Source organism: Aquarana catesbeiana, linkage group LG03 (assembly GCF_042186555.1).
Source record: "Aquarana catesbeiana isolate 2022-GZ linkage group LG03, ASM4218655v1, whole genome shotgun sequence".
NCBI classification, from domain to species: Eukaryota; Metazoa; Chordata; class Amphibia; order Anura; family Ranidae; genus Aquarana; species Aquarana catesbeiana.
In genome coordinates this window covers 654,818,008-654,839,882 of record NC_133326.1, presented here as the reverse complement: position 1 = coordinate 654,839,882, position 21,875 = coordinate 654,818,008, and the positions used below count along the sequence as shown (strand labels likewise).

At 43.1% G+C, this 21,875-nt stretch overlaps 1 protein-coding gene across 1 annotated transcript in view; it reads right to left on the bottom strand.

Moving 5' to 3' along the window:
• The window catches only part of FBXW9 (F-box and WD repeat domain containing 9), a gene marked incomplete in the record, with an annotated part of 85,705 nt that overhangs the window by 26,286 nt on the left and 37,544 nt on the right, over positions 1 to 21,875 (bottom strand). The window contains 3 exon segments of the mRNA XM_073622723.1: positions 395 to 508; positions 6,683 to 6,831; positions 12,262 to 12,353. Coding sequence (XP_073478824.1) covers positions 395 to 508; positions 6,683 to 6,831; positions 12,262 to 12,353 — 355 coding nt within the window.

Genomic DNA, 21,875 nt, shown 5'->3' with positions numbered 1-21,875 from the left:
CTTTACTGTCCGGATTCTGATCTGAGCTTGTTACATGGACTCTGATCTTCGCTGTCTGTATTCTGACCCTGGCTTGTTACATGGACTCTGATCTTCACTGTCTGTATTCTGACCCTGGCTTGTTGCATGGGATCGGATCCTGGCTGTCAGGATTCTGTCCTCAGCTTGTTACACAGATTTTAGCTTTCTGGAATTTAACCTTGGATTATTGTAACATCCCACAACCCAGACTCTGTTCATCTGCTGTTGTTCTCAGCCTAAATCTTAAGGTTCTGGCTACTGGTTTCCATTTCTAGCAGATAACATCCATTACAATGATTCTATGAAGTAATTGTACAATTGTACTCAGATCTCCCGCCACGATATACCAATAATAAACTGTAGTTTCCAGTACCCGCAGGTGCTGGAATGTCCCTCCTTGGCTTTCGTACACATGGACTTGTCCTTGGTTGTTTCCTGCCCATAGCTGTGGTGCCTCATAAACCATGCAGAACAGGTAATAGTCCATCTAGGCAAGAGAGGAACAAATAGATGACAGGAGTTAGAGCTGAACGATTAATAGTTAAAAAAAATAAATAAATAAAATCGATCTTAATCCGGCATTTCCACAATTCATGTAACAAGTGCAGAGCAGTTCCCTGCTCACAGCTGTCAAAAAATAAATAAATAATTAAAAAAAGCAGGCAGCAACCTTTATCAACAACATTGCTCAGCTCTGAAGGAGAGATAAAAAGAAACATTGTATCTTTCTGTTCATTTAACAGATCAAAGGGATGAACTTTGGTCTGCAAATGAGGTCAGTTTAACCAAGTAAAGACTAAGTCTTTTTCTGACACTTGTTGCTTACAAGGTAAAATAAGTATTTTTTTGCTAGAAAATTACTTTAGAACCCCCAAACATTTTATATAAATATTTTTTAGCAGAGACCCTAGAGAATAAAATGGCAGTCGTTGCAATATTTTATATCACACACTGTATTTGCACAGTGGTCCTTGAAACACAATTTTTTTGGGAAAAAATACACTTCAATGAATAAAAAAAAAAAAACAAAACAGTAAAGTTAGCCCAATTTTTTTGTATAAAGTGAAAGATGATGTTACGCCACAGGAATCGTGATCTTTATTCTAAGCAAAAAATTGTGATTCTGATTTTGTCCAGAATCGTGCAGCTCCAACAGGAGTTATTATATACTGATACAGGCTGTGAGAAATTAGAATTTTGATGAAATGATAAATGAAAAGCCTCATCCACTGTCACACTGCCAAAACACCTATCAACTACAGTTTGAGCTGAGGTAGATCTAAACCCACTCACTACAATCTCTTAGATGCATTAACATGTTAATATGGTTTCAAAAGTTGCATTCAGTCTTTCTAAATCTGCAGCTTTAAAAAAAAAAAAAAAAAACAAAACAAAACAAAAAAAAAAAAAAATGGTGATCCTGCAATGAAAGTCCTTGTTCAGGCAATTCTTTTTTTGGTGTGACAACGGTCTCCCAAAGCTTTCCTGTGTTGTCACCCTGTTACATTAGGCCCTGGTGGAGTCTACCATTGGCCATGCCAACACATTGTTCAGGCTTGGTACAATCAGGAAGCCAGACAAGCACAATTTATATATATGTATATATATGTCGTCCCCCCCCGCACTCAGCCCCTCCGCGGCTTCTCCTCCCAGGCCAACCAGATCCGCCTCCCGTCCTGATTGGCTGGGAGGAGAAGCCGGAAGACTATAGCAAATGCACCCCGAGCCTAACCTCTTTCAAGCCAATCTAATCATGTGGCTTGGAAAAAAAACAAACCCTCATACAAAACATATGAGTCCAGCGCCCCGCATGCAAATTAGGGGGGCGTTCCCCTGCACCACTAATGGACTAGCCTCTCCTGAATATATCACACACACACACACAATATAGCAATATATACAAAAATGCATGTAGACAAAGTGGCTAAAAGAGGCTAGAGGAGATCAGCAGCACTGACGTGCATACAATTGTAATTAAAATGTCAAAACAGTGTTTTATAAAATAAACAGTATTTTAGCAAACTAAATGGCATAGGTAAGGTTTTCATTTATTTAGAATGCATATAATGGGATGTGCGAAATCCCAGCAGCCAGGTAGCCAAAGCACCTACAATTTTACAGCTGGTAACTAATTTTTCTAAGGCTAACCTATTACAGTCACTGGAAGTATATTTTCAATGATTACCTGAAAATACTGCTGGCTCTAAGACAGGAAACAGACAGGAAATATCCCCACTGGGACACAGACGTCAAAAACCATTTCAAGATCAGGCCAATTCTGACATATCTCACATACTTGTAAAACCCTGCATTTTTTTTGCTAGAAAATTACCCAAAGATGATATATATGCAGAAAGGAAAGGCCCTGGAGAATAAAATGGTGGTTGTTGCAATTTATATCGCACAATATATGTGCAGTAGTTTATCAAATGCAAATTTTCATGAAAAAATTTAATGAATTTTAGTGCACAAAAACACTATATAATACCCAATTTTTTGGTAAAACACAAAAGATAAGTAGATCCCTAACATTTCACTCTTTAAAACTGCACACACTTGTGGAATGGCGACAAACAACAGTACATTAAAGTGGAGGGCCACCCTGAAAAAAAAAAAATTCACCAAAAATCCTAAAAAAAAAATAAAAAAAAAAACATTTGAAAAAAAAAAAAAAATTTTTAAAAACTTACCTAAACCCTTGTTGCTAGGCAGTCTTCCTAATCTGCCTCTTCCTATTCCGCGGCGTGTTCTGCTCCTCGGTGAGCGGCCCCGTTGTCTTCTGGGAACTATGTGTGTTCCCAGAACACCACGGGGCCATTCACAAAGCGCCGCTCGCGCGTGCGCAGTAGGAAACTGGCAGTGAAGCCGCAAGGCTCCACTGCCTGTTTCCCTTACCTAGGATGGCGGTGCCGGGACCCGAGAGACAGGTCGGCCCGAGGACATGGCGGGCACCCAGGACAGGTAAGTACTTATTTAAAGTCAGCAGCTACAGTGTTTGTAGCTGCTGACTTTTACATTTTTTTTTTTTTTTTTTTATGGCCGGAATCCCGCTTTAAATTATCCATAGGCGACGTTTTTAAAAGCCTTTCTCAGGTTACCGGTATAGAGTAAATCAGGGGGTATGGTGCCAGAAGTATTGCTCTAACTCTGACGTTTATGCCGATACTTCATATGTGGTGCAAACACCATTTACATATATGTGTGGGACCTATATGTGTTACCATTTTCATCTGAGCTCAGGGGTATGGGGGCACTTTATTTACTTTTTTGTTTACACTTTCTCAAATTTTTTTTTGGATCAACTTTATTGCTATCATAAGGGGTGAACAACATCCCTTGTGATAGCAATAAAGCAGCTGTAGAGCCACTTGGACCACTTTTACAGGAAAGTGGTCCATCGCCAGCTGCAAATTTTGATGCCAGGATCATGTTTGCAGGAGCAGCCATGATCCTGGTATAACCACTTCCCGCCAAGGACGTTTATATATGTACAGCGGTTGGGACGTGGTTAAAGGGGTTGTAAACCCTTGTGTTTTTTCACCTTAATGCATCCTATTCATTAAGGTGAAAAGACTTCTGGCAGTGACTGGCCCCCCTGCCCCCCCCCCCCGTTTTACTTACCTGAGCCCCTTCATTCACTCGACGGAGACGCGCTCTCCCACTCTGCACGGGGTCCCGGCTCTTGATTGAATAGATTAATAGCAGTGCAGCCATTGGCTCCCGCTGCTGTCAATCAAGTCCAATGACGCAGGCGCCGGGGCCGAGTCCGGCATTCGTGTCTATGGACGTAAATGTTGGACTCGGGAGCGCGGCCGCAAGGTAACACCCCTGGAGAGCGCTTCTCCTAGGGGGTTATCTGATAAGAGAAGGAGCCGCGAGAGCCACAGAGGGACCCCAGAAGTCGAGGATTGGGGCCACTCTGTGCAAAACGAGCTGCACAGTGGACGTAAGTTTGACATGTTTGTTTAAAAAAAAAAAAAAACATGAAGCTTTACAATCACTTTAATTTCCAACCCATCCCTATCTAAAGGTAAAAAGAGTTACGTCTGGCTGTGCTTTACTATTAAGGTCACTTTGCATTAGCAGCAATGTAGTTTAGACCTTAGTAGTGTATTAATGTGCTTTTACTAAACAAAAATGCTTTGCATGCAAACTATTACGAGCAAAATGCTATCTACTTTCTAGAGAATTAACATGAACTATGGTCTGTATACAATAAGAATACGCAAAAAGGTTATTTAGCTCCTTCACGGTCTCCGTAGGCAGCCAGGACCCCAGGCTTACTCTACAAGCAAATGCAGGTGATCAGGCGAAAAGAGATGTCAGATGAAGTTTCTTCTGGCACAGATCTTCTTTGGTGTTATGTCATTATACTGTAGAGTCCTCCTGTCAGCTTAACCTGTTGACCTTTTATTTAGAAAGCTTGGGTAGACAATCCCACATGGGGGTATCCTGTCTTGCTACTTCCTTTACGTTCCTTCTATAGGAGAAACTTTTCCCAATTTAACCTCTAGATGGCACTGTTGTATCATACGTGCCATACATAGGTCACATATGTCAAAAGATCAAGCTATGTTGACCACTGGTTACCTGACTTGTTGACTTCAGTTACATAATTAATGTAGAACAATAGAAGCATTTACAGTGCCTTGAAAAAGTATTCATACCCCGTGCAATTTTCCACAATTTGTCATGTTGCAATCAAAAACGTAAATGTATTTTATTGGGATTTTATGTGATAGACCAACACAAAGTGGCACATAATTGTAAAGTGGAAGGAAAATGATAAAATGGTTTTCACAATTTTTTACAAACAAACATCTGAAAAGTGTGGCATGCATTTGTATACAGCCCCCTTTACTCTGATACCCCTAACTAAAATCTAGTGGAACCAATTGCCTTCAGAAGTCACCTAATTCGTAAATAGAGTCCACCTGTGTGTAATTTAATCTCAGTATAAATACAGCTGTTCCGTGAAGCCCTCAGAGGTTTGTTAGCGAACCTTAGTGAACAATCAGCATCATGAAGGCCAAGGAACACACCAGACAGGTCAGGAATAAAGTTGTAGAGAAGTTTAAAGCAGGGTTAGGTTATAAAAAAAATATCCCAAGTTTTTAACATCTCACTGAGCACTGTTCAATCCATCATCCGAAAATGGAAAGAGTATGGCACAACTGCAAACCTACCAAGACATGGCCGTCCACCTAAACTGACAGGCCGGCAAGGAGAGCATTAATCAGAGAAGCAGCCAAAGGGCCCATGGTAACTCTGGAGGAGCTGCAGAGATCCACAGCTCAGATGGGAGAATCTGTCCACAGGACAACTATTGGTCGTGACTCCACAAATCTGGCCTTTATGGAAGAATGGCAAAAAGAAAACCATTGTTGAAAGAAAGCCATAAGAAGTCCCATTTTCAGTTTGTGAGAAGCCATGTGGGGGACACAGCAAACATGTGGAAGAAGGTGCTCTGTTCAGATGAGGACAAAATTGAACTTTTTCGCCTAAAAGCAAAACGCTATGTGTGGCGGAAAACTAACACTACACATCACCCTGAATAAACCATCCCCACCGTGAAACATGGTGGTGGCAGCATCATGTTGTGGGGATGCTTTTCTTCAGCAGGGACAGGGAAGCTGGTCAGAGTTGATGGGAAGATGGATGAAGCCAAATACAGGGCAATCTTATGCCGCGTACACACGAGCGGACTTTACGGCAGACTTGGTTCGGTGGACTTTGACAGACTTTTCGAATGAATGGACTTGCCTACACACGAACAACCAAAGTCCGACGGATTCATACGTGATGACGTACGACCGGACTAAAACAAGCATTAGAAGAAAACCTGTTAGAGTCTGCAAAAGACTTGAGACTGGGGCGGAGGTTCACCTTCCAGCAGCACAATGACCCTAAACATACAGCCAGAGCTACAATGGAATGGTTTAGATCAAAGCATATTCATGTGTTAGAATGGCCCAGTCAAAGTCCAGACCTATTTCCAATTGAGAATCTGTGGCAAGACTTAAAAATTGCTGTTCAGACGCTCTCCATCCAATCTGAGAGAGCATGAGCTATTTTCCAAAGAAGAATCAGCAAAGATTTTCACTCTCTAGATGTTCAAAGCTGGTAGAGACATCCCCAAATAGACTTGCAGCTGTAATTGCAGTGAAAGGTGGTTCTACAAAGTATTGACTCAGGGGGGCTGAATACAAATGCACGCCACACTTTTCACATATTTCTAAAAAATTGTGGAAACCATTTATCATTTTCCTTCCACTTCACAATTATCTGCCACTTTGTGTTGGTCTACCACATAAAATCCCAATAAAATTAATTTATGTTTTTGGTTGTAACATGACAAAATTTTAAGGGGTATGAATACTTTTTCAAGGCACTGTATCTATTTCCAAACGCAACACATGCTGAAGATCCACTGTAATAAGCATCCCTTCCTCTGCTCTGTTGACAGGGTAGAAAGCTGTACAACTTTACACATATTGAAAAAGTGTATGAAATGATCCTGCTCACAATGGAACGAAAGTTCATACATAAGCCCCTCCAGGATTAATTGAAAAAAAAACATCCCATTATTGAATTAATTGTTACCTGGGAAAAAAAGGGACATCGTGAATATTGTACCCACATATAAACATTTGTGCCTTACCTGTATGGTTTGCAGAACTGCATTCACTCTGCGGTCAAACACCACTAATGTTCGGTCCTCACCACCTGACACAATGTGACGATCATCGGCTACAAGTGACAACACTGGACTGGAATGTAACCTTCTGGATTTGATTAATGGATTAGACGCTGGAAAAAGGAGTATCCAAGTGATCAACAGTCACTTTAATATATTTGCTCAGTTTTGAATACAGCTGAATTCCAGGTAGTTATAAACAATGGCGTCCATAGGGGGGGGGGCAGAGGGGGCCCTGACCCCCCCCCCCAACATTATGCTGTGCCCCACCATGTGCCGCCCCCCCAATAAAATTTTTTTTTTTTTTTTTACAAAAAATCAATGTCTAAGAGGGAGAGAGTCCCCAGTCAGCTCCTGCGGGTGATTCCTCCCCCCTCCCTGTGCTTGCTGACACTGCATAATGCGAGCGATCACACAACCATCCCGCCCGATCTGCTCCTTCCTCTACATTCTCATTGACAGGGAGAAGAGCGAGTTACAGGAAGGACTCCACCAGGACTCTCAGTTACTGAAAAAACAGACCGATTTCTCCCATCCTTAGAACAGGAGAACCAGCCTGTAAATTTCAAGAGATGCCAGGCCAGAGCAGTCAATAGCAGGGGCAGGACAGCAAGAGGAGGCTGGGAAACCCCACAGTGGCAGAACACCAGGGCCCGGAGGCAAGACAACCTTTGCAACCCTGATAGTTCTCCCACTGCTTTGGATCCTTATATTTTCTTGGTATGTTGGTGACATATATATCTTGTAAAAAGTAAGTGTGAATATCGCGCTGTCAGAGAAACGTGAGCAGCTAGAACAAACAAGTGATCTAAACCTGTAAAAAATATAGTGTAAAGAGAAGTGCAGCGCTAAAAAATGAGTGAAAAATAACATTGATTCATAGCATACAATGTAAGTACATATATCCAAAAAATGTGCATTAGCATGATTGATAAGTATACATTGTGATCATAGTTCTCAGATATTTCTAAGTGACACACTGTTGAAAAATGAGTCAGTGAAAAAATCCTCTGAGGTGTATATATATCTAACACCAAAAAGTGTGAAAAGGCAATGTAGTGTTGATAGAAGACATCCTCCGGTAGGAAGAAACGCGTCGGTCCTGATTGCTGATACCATTGACTCTGCCATAATTTACCAATACTCAGCGCTGTTTTTAATCTCCATAAATGTGAGTTTTTTACCTTTATTAAACATGCTTTAAAACTTTTTATGCAGTATCACGCTATGTACTCTCACGTTTTTTCCACATATGCTTTGGATATCTGATTGGATTTGCCCTTCCTTGTCATATACATTATCTACAAGTATCCTGGTCACCTTTATAACATCTTCAGGGATCTTCACCTTTACAAGCCTGATTGACACAGTGGGTGTACACCCATCTGTGTCCAATCGTTCCGGTAATCCCCCCCCCCTTTAAAAACGGTGGTGGATCTTCTATCAGCACTACATTGCCTTTTCACACTTTTTGGTGTTAGATATATATACACCTCAGAGGATTTTTTCACGGACTCATTTTTCAACAGTGTGTCACTTAGGAATATCTGAGAACTATGATCACAATGTATACTTATCAATCATGCCAATGCACATTTTTTGGATATATGTACTTACATTGTATGCTATGAATCAATGTTATTTTTCACTCATTTTTTAGCGCTGCACTTCTCTTTAAGAAAAAAAAATATATCTTGTTTTCTGCCACCCTGGGGGACCCCAATACAGTAGGAAGGGAGCTCACTGCAGAACATGTGAAAGGGCCGTTGTGGGGTCGTAGTAAAGGGCCCCAGTATATAGATATATATATATATATATATATATATATATATATATATATATGCGCATTTTATAGTTGCCCCCCTACTTTTGTCCCTGTCCCCCCATCTGCCCCCCCTAAATATGAAAGCTGGAGACGCCACTGGTTATAAAGTACGCAAATCTTGGCTGGCTATGAAAAAACACATGCAGTATAAAAGGATAGTAAGATATACTCTTAAGAGGAAACCCCAACATAGTGGAACTGCAGTACTTTATCCATAGCACAGCACCTTTTGAGATATTTAGGAAGTAATACAATGGATATAAAAAGTCTACATACCCGTCTTAAAATGTCAGGTTTCTGTGATGTAAAAAAGTTTTCCAAGGATAAATCATTTCGGAACTTTTTGTACCTTTAATGTGACCTATAAACTGTACAACTCAGTTGAAAATCAAACTATAATCTTATGGGGGGGGGTTGGGGTAGTAAAAATTAAAAACTAAAATAATGTGGTTGCATATGTGTACACACCCTCTTGTTCAGAATTAGGCAATCACATTCAAACTGATGTTAAATAGGAGTTAGTACGCACCTGCCATCATTTAAAGTGCCTCTGATTAACCCCAAATAAAGTTCAGCCCTTGTAGTAGGTCTTAACTGACATTTTCTTAGTCGCATCCTACAGCAAAAGCCAGCAAGAGCTTCCAAAGCATCAGAGGGATCTCACTGTTAAAAAGGTATCAGTCAGGAGAAGGGTACAAAAGAATTTCCAAGGCATTATATATACCATGGAACACAGTGAAAACAGTCATCAAGTGGAGAAAATATGGCACAACAGTGACATTACCAAGAACTGGACATCCCTCCAAAATTGATGAAAGGACAAGAAAACTGGTCAGGGAGGCTGCCAAGAGGCCTACAGCAACATTAAAGGAGCTGCAGGAAGCTGGTAAGTACTGGCTGTGTGGTACATGTGACAACAATCTCCCGCATTCTTCATATGTCTGGGCTATGGGGTAAAGTGGCAAGCCTTTTCTTACGAAGAAAAACTTCCAAGCTCGACTAAATTTTGCAAAAACACATCTGAAGTCTCCCAAACACATGTGGGAAAATGTGTTATGGTCTGATGAAACCAAGGTTGAACTTTTTGGCCATAAATTCCAAAAGATATGTTTGGCGCAAAAATAACACTGCACATCACCAAAAGAACACCAGAGCACCATACCCACTGTGAAGCATGGTGGTGGCAGCATCATGGCTGAGTTGTACGGAAGCATGGTGGTGGCAGCATCATGCTTTGGAGCCGTTTTTCTTCAGCTGGAACAGGGGACTTAGTCAAGGTAGAGGGAATTATGAACAGTTCCAAATACCAGTCAATATTGGCAAAAAACCTTCAGGTTTCTGCTAGAAAGCTGAACATGAAGAGGAACTTCATCTTTCAGCATGAAAACGACCCAAAGAATATACATCCAAATCAACAAAAGAATGGCTTCACCAGAAGTAGATTAAAGCTTTGGAATGGCCCAACCAGAGCCCAGACCAGAATCCGATTGAAAATCTGTGGGGTTGTCTGAAGAGGGCTGTGCACAGGAGATGCCCTCGCAATCTGACGGATTTGGAGTGTTTTTGCGAAGAAGAGTGGGCAAATATTGCCAAGTCAAGATGTGCCATGCTGATAGACTCATACCCAAAAAGACTGAGTGCTGTAATAAAATGAAATGGGGCTTCAACAAAATATTAGTTTAAGGGTGTGCACACTTATGTGGTAATGTAAACAAAAACTCACCCAAGCTCTACCGTATGATTGTAGAATGATAAGCTAAATAATGGTGCTCAGGCTTGTTGTGTCCCATAAATATTAAAATAGCAAGAAATGCCGGCAACTCGATTGCTTCTTCTTAAATCTTTATTGAGCACTAATAGCAGTACGACATCTAAAGCGCTAACATGTTTCGGCCAAAGCCTTCCTCAGAGCATGCAACCAAATTAGTTTTTTATTTTTACTTCCCTCCACCTAAAAGATTTCAGTTCTGAAATTAACGTATTTATCGATGTAAAACACGCACTTTTTTCCCCTTAAAATCAGGCGAAAATCGTGGGTGTGTGTTATACACCGAACCGATGCCTTGGAGGGGAAGGAGGGAATGGGCGCCGCCGAAATAGACAGAGCCGAGTGTACTGTGTACTCGGCTAGGCTCGGCTCGCAGTCACACCTCCTAGCATTTATGTCCCGCCATTGGACCGGTGTTGTGTCCATCATAGGAGCCGGGCCAAGGGGCGGGACTGCGAGAGGAGCCGAGTACACAGGACAACCGGCTGTCTGTCTATCTCGGCGGCAGCAACATTTAAAAACGATCATGCTGCAATTTTGGGCAAGGCTGCAGATGGACACTGTTGGGCAAGGTTGCAGATGGACACTGATCATTCTGCAATCATGGGCAAGGCTGCAGATGGATACTGATCATTCTGCAATGATGGGCAAGGCTGCAGATGGACACTGATAAGGCTGCATTGATGGGCATTTAAAATGTAAGTTTTTTTCCTTAAACTTACCTCCTAAACTTGGAGTGTGTGTTGTGATGGACCCCCGTAAATGCTTCCTCTGTCCGGTACCACACAATCCAAGACCCCTTAGCTTTCCCATTCACTAGTCGTAGCTCAGTGTAGGGTAAAACATCAGACCACACCAGTCTTGTAGTACATCAGGAAAAGCCTTTTATTTGAGATCTCACACAAATATATACAGATTGTTGACAATACAAATTGTAACCAGAAACCTAGTTAACATGAGCAAATTATCGAATCCTTTAGACAGCCTAGGTGACTAAGAGACATAACCTTTAGGACAGACTTGCCGTCTTTTAGCTCAGAAGACACAATCAACATTATCATAAATCAACACAGAACTCCTCTATACAATAGCAAGGTTAATTAGCACAAATAACAATGGGTGAAATACTCCTGTTGTCTACTTCTAAGAGACCCAGGGCTTTCCAGATCTCATTAATCAGCATTCCTTTCACATACATCTGCTATATGAGTCCCAAGCATGCAGAGACCATCATGGCCTCCTTAATAATGTCCTTTTGCATTACATAACAGAGTATCTTCCTAAATGCTTGTAGCTTCCTCAAATGTCAGGGCCCATAGTCGGTAGGCAAGAGGCTTGCATTCAGTCCTCTCCAAAAGACTTTGTCCCGGCTAGGTCTGTCACACGTGTTATATGCCGATAAATATGGTATTTATCTTTGTCTCTTTTTTTTATATCACAGAAACCTGACTTTTTAAACGGGTGTGTAGACTTTTTATATCAACTGCATGTTTACAACTATGTACAAACACCCTTACAACGTTATTGTAGCTCCAAACTGAATACACTTTTTCTAAGGATTGCTTTGTTATTTATTTTTTTTATTCAAGTAAAAAGATTTGTTTATACACCTATAGCCGATACATGCCATAATGGCACAGTTCAAACTTACCGCAAGATCACATCAGTGGTACAGGTCTAGGTTAAGAAAGGTCTGATCTTCAGAATGTATTTATTTTTCCTGTTCGCCCAAGGAACTAGCTGCAATCCCCCTAGAAGGCCCTCAATAGAAACATGACCATGGCAATATCTCTAATGATGTTGGAAATGCTTAATGACATTTTTTTAAAAACTTGAATTTGACCCAATCTTGAATCTGTCTACTGAATTTATTTGAACAGTTTAAAGAAGGTAACTTAAAGTGGTTGTAAAGGTTCAAGGTTTTTTTACCTTCATGCATTCATTCATTACCTCTTGGATCATACATGCTCACTCTCTTGTCGTAGGATCCTGCCACCAAGATGTCCGGTAGATAAGCCAGGCACAGGATTGCTGCCCGACCACTAAAAATAAATAAATAAAAAAAAGTGTGGGTTTTCTGGTTAAAATATAGCACAAAAGTCGCCATTATTGTGGCTACGCGATAGCTATTCCAAAAATATCAACTTCCTTTTATTTCTTCATAGTCAATACATAAAATGTCAGCTGAATTTTCCATGTTTAACCACTTAAGGACTGCCCATCACATATATACTGCGGCAGGGCAGCCCTATTGCACGAGACACTGCGGGAGCACGGCGGGGGAGACCATGCGCGGATCCGGCAGCCACGATGTCCGCCAGATACCCGCGATCGCTCCACAGAGAGGCAAAACGGGGATCTGCCTTTGTAAACAAAGCAGATCCCCGTTCTGACAGGGGGGTACAGAGAGATAGTCTGTTCCTAGTAATCAGGAACAGTGATCTCCCTGACAGTCCACTCCCCCCCACAGTTAGAAAACACCTCTCTAGGATACACTTAACCCTTTGACCTAGTGCTAACCCCTTCCCTGCCAGTGTCATTTATACAGTGATCAGTGCATATTTTTAGCTCTGATCACTGTAATAATGTCACTGGTCCCAAAAAAGTGTCCGATCTGTCCGCCGCAATGTCGCAGTCCCGCTAAAAATTGCTGATCACCGACATTACTAGTAAAAAAATAATAAGAATGGCAGAAATCTATCCCCTATTTTGTAGGCGCTATAACTTTTGCGTAAACCAATCAATATACACTTATTGAGATTTTTTTTACCAAAAATATATACAGTATCTCGCAAAAGTAAGTACACCCCTCACATTTTTGTAAATATTTTATTATATCTTTTCATGTGACAACACTGAAGAAATGACACTTTGCTACAATGTAAAGTAGTGAGTGTACAGCTTGTATAACAGTGTAAATTTGCTGTCCCCTCAAAATAACTCAACACATAGCCATTAATGTCTAAACCGCTGGCAACAAAAGTGAGTACACCCCTAAGTGAAAATGTCCAAATTGGGCCCAAAGTGTCAATATTTTGTGTGGCCGCCATTATTTTCCAGCACTGCCTTAACCCTCTTGGACATGGAGTTCACCAGAGCTTTACAGGTTTCCACTGGAGTCCTCTTCCACTCCTCCATGACGACATCTCGGAGCTGGTGGATTTTAGAGACCTTGCGCTTTTCCACCTTCCGTTTGAGGATGCCCCACAGATGCTCAATAGGGTTTAGGTCTGGAGACATGCTTGGCCAGTCCATCACCTTTACCCTCAGCTTCTTTAGCAAGGCAGTGGTCATCTTGGAGGTGTGTTTGGGGTCATTATGTTGGAATACCGCCCTGCAGTCCAGTCTCCGAAGGGAGGGGATTATGCTCTGCTTCAGTATGTCACAGTACATGATGGCATTCATTGTTCCCTCAATGAACTGTAGCTCCCCAGTGTCGGCAGCACTCATGCAGCCCCAGACCATGACACTCGCACCACCATGCTTGACTGTAGGGAAGACATACTTGTCTTTGTACTCCTCACCTGGCTGCCGCCACACGCGCTTGACACCATCTGAACCAAATAAGTTTGTCTTGGTCTCATCAGACCACAGGACATGGTTCCAGTAATCCATGTCCTTAGTCTGCTTGTCTTCAGCAAACTGTTTGCGGGCTTTCTTGTGAACCATGTTTAGAAGAGGCTTCATTCAGGGACAACAGCCATGCAGACCAATTTGATTCAGTGTGCGGCGTATGGTCTGAACACCAACAGGCTGACCTCCCAACCTCTGCAGCAATGCTGGCAGCACGTCTATTCTCAAAGACAACCTCTGGATATGACGCTGAGCACGTACACTCAACTTCTTTGGTCGACCATGGCAAGGCTTGTTCTGAGTGGAACCTGTCCTGTTAAACCGCTGTATGATCTTGGCCACCTTGCTGTAGCTCAGTCTCAGGGTCTTGGCAATCTTCTTATAGCCTAGGTTATCTTTACGTAGAGCAACAGTTCTTTTCTTCAGATCCTAATAATAAAAATGTTTACAAAAATGGGAGGGGTGTACTTACTTTTGTGAGATACTGTAGAAGAGTACATATCGGCCTAAACGGATGAATAAATTAGTTTTTTTACTGGATATGTATTATAGCAAAAAGTTAAAGTGGTGTTCCACCCAAAAAATAAAAAATACATGAAAATTCCTAAAAAAATAATAAAAAAAAACATTTGGAAATTTTTTTTTTTTAACTCACCTCTAAATGCCTGTTGCTAGGGGGTCCCTCGTAGTCTGCCTCTTTCAGTGCCTGGGCTGGTGACATCACTTCCCCCTCGGCACAGGAAGGACTCGGCTCTGCTCCCTCCCTCTTGTCAATCACCTGGGACCCATTACAGGTCCCAGGTGACTGAGCGGCCAATCACGGTGCGCGGCGCCCCTCGCACATGCGCAGTGGGTGCCCGGCTGTGAAGCCACAGCCCGGCGCCCACAGTTGCAATGCCGGCGCCGTCGAACAGAGGGGGAGGCGAGCGGGGCTTTGATCCCCCGCATCGCTGGACCCAGGGACAGGTAAGTGTCCAATTAAAAGTCAGCAGCTGCAGTATTTGTAGCTGCTGACTTTTAATTTTTTTTTTTTTTTTAATGGGCCCTTCTCTTCTAATTCTGTTGAAATGCTCCGTTTTTGTAACGCACACATTTCTGTATTCGAGGATGTAAGCTTCCTCCCATTGTTATCTAGAGCCTGAGAATATTTGCATTTTCCTGTTATTTCTGCTTAATTCTAGGTTCTCTTTCTGAGTTAGTTTTTCTTCTTATGTATACATCTGTTTCCTTTTACGTACATACACCCTCTATCATTTTAGATTGTCATTACTTCCACACTACTATTTCCTATGATGTATATATGTATTGATCATTGCGCGTAAATATTCTATGTATATTTTAGTTGGTCTTGGGGACTAATGTCACATCCCCTTTTTTAACTGTATATAAGCTGTCCTGACTGGTCTCACTTTGAATACAGACTGAAAGACCACACGTCTTGATGTCTTATTTCCGAGTGCTCGTACATTCTTCACAGGTTGAATGGATGCTGGCCAGAAGTGTACCTACCAAGGGGTATTACCAACAGAACTGGTGATCAGAAGTTGGGATGTGACTTCGCCATCAGGTAAGACAACTTATCTTATGACATCCTGATTGGGGGCACATTTTAAAGAACCATGGTGCTGTGGGAGCACAGGAGATAGGTCTGTTTGAGCTGAGGTAGCTCACAGACAGAATATTAGCCTAGGCAAATTTAAATAGTGGTAGCAATACTCCCTCCAGCCTATTAAGAGTGATATGCATGTTTTGCTTATTTTGTTTGTTGCTTTGCCTATTGTGCTTTTGTTAGATTGCTTAATGTGCTATTAGAATGAAATGTTAGAATTTTTGTGCTCTTGATCTTTGCAAGATGCCCCAACCCTCCAAAGGGAAACTCCCAGACCTGCCTAAGCCTCCTAGAAAGGTTCTTAGAGAAATAAAATTGTTGCGTGAACTTGGTAAAATTTCAGAATCAGCTCCAAAACCAAATCCTGAAAATGTAACATGTAAAGAGTATGTTGCACGGACATCTCCATGGGATTATTATTATGTAAATCCTTGGGTAGATAATCTGTCAGGGTATACTGAGTTAATGCATAGTTCCAGCCCCTTTCCCAGAGATGGAGCAAATGATGAGTTTCATATGAGTATGGTGAAGGGTCTGTGCCTAGGCGACAGGGAAGCTTTCCCATGGTTTGACCTTGATCCAAAATGGGATAAAAAGTATGATGGCGGGAGGATTAAACTGATTAAAATATGCACCGGGATATGTATCTTCAGGACCATCCCAGGCAGATTAAAAAAAAAAAAATCAAATAATCATTTCCTTTTTGATACAACGGAGCCTGCTGCTCCACTCCCGGGCCCCCTAATTATACACAGATATACCCGCAATTACCTCTAACATCACAGGTAATAGAAGAGGATGAGGATGCAGCAGTTTTTAGACTGCGTGCAAATTGTCCTCAGCCCCAACATCCCAGGACCCCGCCCGTACACCAGGTTGTCAGGGATGGGGTTTCCCAGCAATCAGTTCAGGCAGGTAGTTCTGCAGGAGCCACTGCCCCTAGGGTAAGGGATGAACAAAGTGAGGGTGCCCAAGGATGTATAGTAACATCCTCTACTGAGGGGGGAGGAGCGGTACCTAGCACAATAGGGAGATTTGTTAGTCAGGTTCCCTTAACCCCCCTTAGTACTTTGAGAAATGGTGGTACTCTAATTAGGCACAGTGCTTCCACTCCCATTGCTGGGCCCAATGCCTCTTCCTCCATTGCATGCCACTTCCCATCTGCAGATTTAACAGCGCCTTATATCATAGTTGGAAATGATGTTATGGTTAAACCAAATGGACATGCAATACTGCATGGACATTATCAAGAATTCCCCAGATCCTAGGAAAAATCCTTCAGCCACCATAAACTATTTAAAAGAGAGCTACAAAAGGGTGGGCAGTGTTCTATAGAAGACTAGAGATTAATTATAGATGGCATATTGGGATATGACATGAAATCAGGATGGAGGTGGGATAATGTAGATAAATTAGAGCTAGTAGCACCAGGCAGTAGAGCAGCAGATGTATCCTTTGTTAACAGATACCGATGTGGAAGCAAGTTGAGGTAGAAATTAAGAGACTATGGCAGAATAATAAATCAACCTCTACAGCCACAGCCTGTAAGCAAGGTCCCAAAAAGTCAGTAACTGACTTTATTAAAAGGTTTAAAAAGGTGTGTAAGTAAGAAGCGGGAATGACCATGGAAGGCGATATGGGCATGATATATACACACAGACTATTATGCTGGTATTTAAACCTAGAAGTTTCCCTTTTGATTAAGCAGCTAGATGCTAAATGGCCTGAGCTGGATACAAATGGATTTGAGAAGGAAGTTATGTTAAAGGATTCAGCAGGTTGTTTTGATATTCCCAAAACCTCATCAAAGGCACAATTCAAGGGACTTCAGCATAGCCCAGGGAAATTTGATAATTCCCAATATGGAAATAGAGGGGGATACAGAGGAAATAGAAGGAGGAGGTTCAGGAGAGAGAAATGAGAGATGCTTCATTTGTGGGGAATTAGGACACTGGAGGAACCAATGCCCACAGTCCAAGGGTGGTACTTCAGGATATAAATCTTGGAAACTACCCCCAATAAAGACAGTAACTCCAGGGTAATGAGCAGCACACCATTAAATACCCGTTACAATGGCAGGGAAAACAACAATAGGGTTGCCCGGCAGGTAGTCCACTCATGCTCCCTCAGATATCCTCAATATTCTGATCAGCCAACAATACCTTTAATGGTAGATGGCGTAATTCTCCATTTTATAATAGACACAGGAGCTACCCGGTCCACCATACGATCAGAATTATATGAGGGGTACCTGTTAAAGTGTGAACCTTCTGTGGGAATAAATGGAGTATTGACCCGTACCTGGGAAACCCCACCTCTAGAGTAGGGATGAGCTTCGAGTTCGAGTCGAACTCATGTTCGACTCGAACATTGGCTGTTCGCAAGTTCGCCGAACAGCGAACAATTTGGGGTGTTCGCGGCAAATTCGAATGCCGCAGAACACCCTTTAAAAGTCTATGGGAGAAATCAAAAGTGCTCATTTTAAAGGCTTATATGCAAGTTATTGTCATAAAAAGTGTTTGGGGACCCGGGTCCTGCCCCAGGGGACATGTATCAATGCAAAAAAAAAGTTTTAAAAACGGCCGTTTTTTCAGGAGCAGTGATTTTAATAATGCTTAAAGTCAAACAATAAAAGTGTAATATCCCTTTAAATTTCGTACCTGGGGGGTGTCTATAGTATGCCTGTAAAGGGGCGCATGTTTCCTGTGTTTAGAACAGTCTGACAGCAAAATGACATTTGGAAGGAAAAAACCCGTTTAAAACTACCCGCGGCTATTGCATTGCCGACAATACACATAGAAGTTCATTGATAAAAACGGCATGGGAATTCCCCACAGGGAAACCCCGAACCAAAATTAAAAAAAAAAAAAATATGACATGGGGTTCCCCCTAAATTCCATACCAGACCCTTCAGGTCTGGTATGGATTTTAAGGGGAACCCCGCACCAAAAAAAAAAAAAACGGCGTGGGGTCCCCCCAAAAATCCATACCAGACCCTTATCCGAGCACGCAACCTGGCAGGCCGCAGGAAAAGAGGGGGGGACGAGAGTGCGCCCCCCCCTCCTGAACCGTACCAGGCCACATGCCCTCAACATTGGGAGGGTGCTTTGGGGTAGCCTCCCAAAACACCTTGTCCCCATGTTGATGAGGACAAGGGCCTCATCCCCACAACCCTGGCCGGTGGTTGTGGGGGTCTGCGGGCGGGGGGCTTATCGGAATCTGGAAGCCCCCTTTAACAAGGGGACCCCCAGATCCCGCCCCCCCCCTGTGTGAAATGGTAAGGGGGTACTTACCCCTACCATTTCACTAAAAAACTGTCAAAAATGTTAAAAATGACAAGAGACAGTTTTTGACAATTCCTTTATTTAAATGCTTCTTCTTTCTTCTATCTTCCTTCATCTTCTTCTGGTTCTTCTGGCTCTTCCTCCGGCGTTCTCGTCCAGCATCTCCTCTGCAGCGTCTTCTATCTTCTTCTCCTCGGGCCGCTCCGCACCCATGGCATGGGGGGAGGCTCCCGCTCTTCTCTTCATCTTCTTCTTCCTTCTTCTCTTCTTCATTTTCTTCTCCGGGCCGCTCCGCATCCATGCTGGCATGGAGGGAGGCTCCCGCTGTGTGACGGCGTCTCCTCGTCTGACGGTTCTTAAATAACGGGGGGCGGGCCCACCCGGTGACCCCGCCCCCTCTGACGCACGGGACATGATGGGACTTCCCTGTGGCATTCCCCGTGACGTCACAGGGAAGTCCCGTCAAGTCACCGTGCGGCAGAGGGGGCAGGGTCACCGGGTGGCCCGCCCCCCGTTATTTAAGAACCGTCAGACGAGGAGACTCCGTCACACAGCGGGAGCCTCCCTCCATGCCAGCATGGTTGCGGAGCGGCCCGGAGAAGAAAATGAAGAAGAGAAGAAGAGAAGAAGGAAGAAGAGAACAGGATGAAGAAGATGAAGAGAAGAGCGGGAGCCTCCCCCCATGCCATGGGTGCGGAGCAGCCCGAGGAGAAGAAGATAGAAGACGCCGCGGAGGAGATGCTGGACGAGAACGCCGGAGGAAGAACCAGAAGAGCCAGGAGAACCAGAAGAAGAAGATGATGAAGGAAGATAGAAGAAAGAAGAAGCATTTAAATAAAGGAATTGTCAAAAACTGTCTCTTGTCATTTTTAACATTTTTGACAGTTTTTTAGTGAAATGGGTAAGTACCCCCTTACCATTTCACACAGGGGGGGGCCGGGATCTGGGGGTCCCCTTGTTAAAGGGGGCTTCCAGATTCCGATAAGCCCCCCGCCCGCAGACCCCCACAACCACCGGCCAGGGTTGTGGGGATGAGGCCCTTGTCCTCATCAACATGGGGACAAGGTGTTTTGGGGGGCTACCCCAAAGCACCTCCCAACGTTGAGGGCATGTGGCCTGGTACGGTTCAGGAGGGGGGGCCGCACTCTCGTCCCCCCCTCTTTTCCTGCGGCCTGCCAGGTTGTGTGCTCGGATAAGGGTCTAGTATGGATTTTTGGGGGGACCCCACGCAGGTTTTTTTTTTTTTTTTTTTGGCGCGGGGTTCCCCTTAAATTCCATACCAGACCTGAAGGGTCTGGTATGGAATTTAGGGGGAACCCCACGTCATTTTTTTTTTTTTTATTTTGGTTCGGGGTTTCCCTGTGTTGAATTCCCATGCCGTTTTTATCAATGAACTTCTATGTGTATTGTCGGCAATGCAATAGCCGCGGGTAGTTTTAAATGGGTTTTTTCCTTCCAAATGTCATTTTGTTGTCAGACTGTTCTAAACACGGGAAACATGCGCCCCTTTACAGGCATACTATAGACACCCCCCAGGTACGAAATTTAAAGGGATATTACACTTTTATTGTTTGACTTTAAGCATTATTAAAATCACTGCTCCTGAAAAAACGGCCGTTTTTAAAACTTTTTTTTGCATTGATACATGTCCCCTGGGGCAGGACCCGGGTCCCCAAACACTTTTTATGACAATAACTTGCATATAAGCCTTTAAAATTAGCACTTTTGATTATTCATGTTCGTGTCCCATAGACTTTAACAGTGTTCGCGTGTTCAAGCAAACTTTTTTCATTTTTGCATGTTCTGGTGCGAACTGAACAGGGGGGTGTTCGGCTCATCCCTACTCTTGAGGTAACCAGCCTTTATGGTACAGGTAACATTTTATAACATTCATTCAGAATCATCCCAGACTGCCCTGTAAAATTTACTTGGAAGGGACCTATTAGGCAAATTAAAAGGGCAGAATTGAGGTAGACCCTAATGGTGGCATACACATGGAATGACCATATTGCTTCCTAGCAGCTGGTGAACTTGATGATATAAATCCACAGGTATGGGCAAAGGACAAGTTAGACATAGGGTTCATTTCATGCACACCTTATAAAGCTACACTGAAGCCCTTCACTAATCCTGTGTACCAAAAACAGTACCCTTTGTCACAAGAGAAAATAGAGGGAATTAGGCCAATAATGGAGTGCTTCTTAGAACAAGGTATATTAAGCCCTGTGATATCTCCCTACAATACACCAATAAATCCAGTGAAGAAGCCTGATGGCCCTTATAGATTTACTCAAGATCTTAGGACTATTAATAATTTGATAGTCCCAGTTGCTGAGTTTCACATTTGATGGCCGCCAGCTTACCTGGCGGAGAATGCCTCAAGGTTACATAGACTCACCTGCGGTGCACTCTATGGCCCTCCGTGCATCCCTACAGGGTTGGTCCCCACCCCATGGTTCTGTGTTGCTCCAGTATGTTGATGATATTCTTTTGTGCAGCCCAAGCAGAGAGGCGTGCAGGAAGGATAGTAGATCTGTTAGAATATCTGTGTAATGAAGGACACAAGGTGGCAAAACAAAAAAATGCAATATTGCCAGGAATCTGTTCAGTATCTGGGTTTCACCTTAACAAAAAGGCACACGCAAAGCGAGTCAGTCAGTCTAGGATCCAAGCCATTCTGGGTCTGCCCCGCCCAGCTACTAAGAAAGACATGCTATCCTTTCTTGGTATGATCAACTACTGCAGGCAACGGATACCTTACTGTTCTTACTATGATCACATACTCATAGCAGCAACTAAGGTCGCGACACCCGACCAAATTGAGTGGACCCAGGAGCTGACAGACGCCTTTAAAACCTTGAAGTCCTCTTTAGTTCCGTCTACTGCGCTAGGCTTACCTTGTTATACATCACGTTTTCATGTGTTTGCTCAAGACAATTGTACAACCATGGCAGTGGCGGTCGCCCAGGTACATGGGGGGGGGGGCTATGAGACCTGTAGCCTATTTTTCCAGAGTAGTTCCTCTACCAGTACAAGGCATGCCGGCGTGTCTACGCGCACTTGCTGTTTGCGCAATGGGGGTTAAAACATCTTTGTCA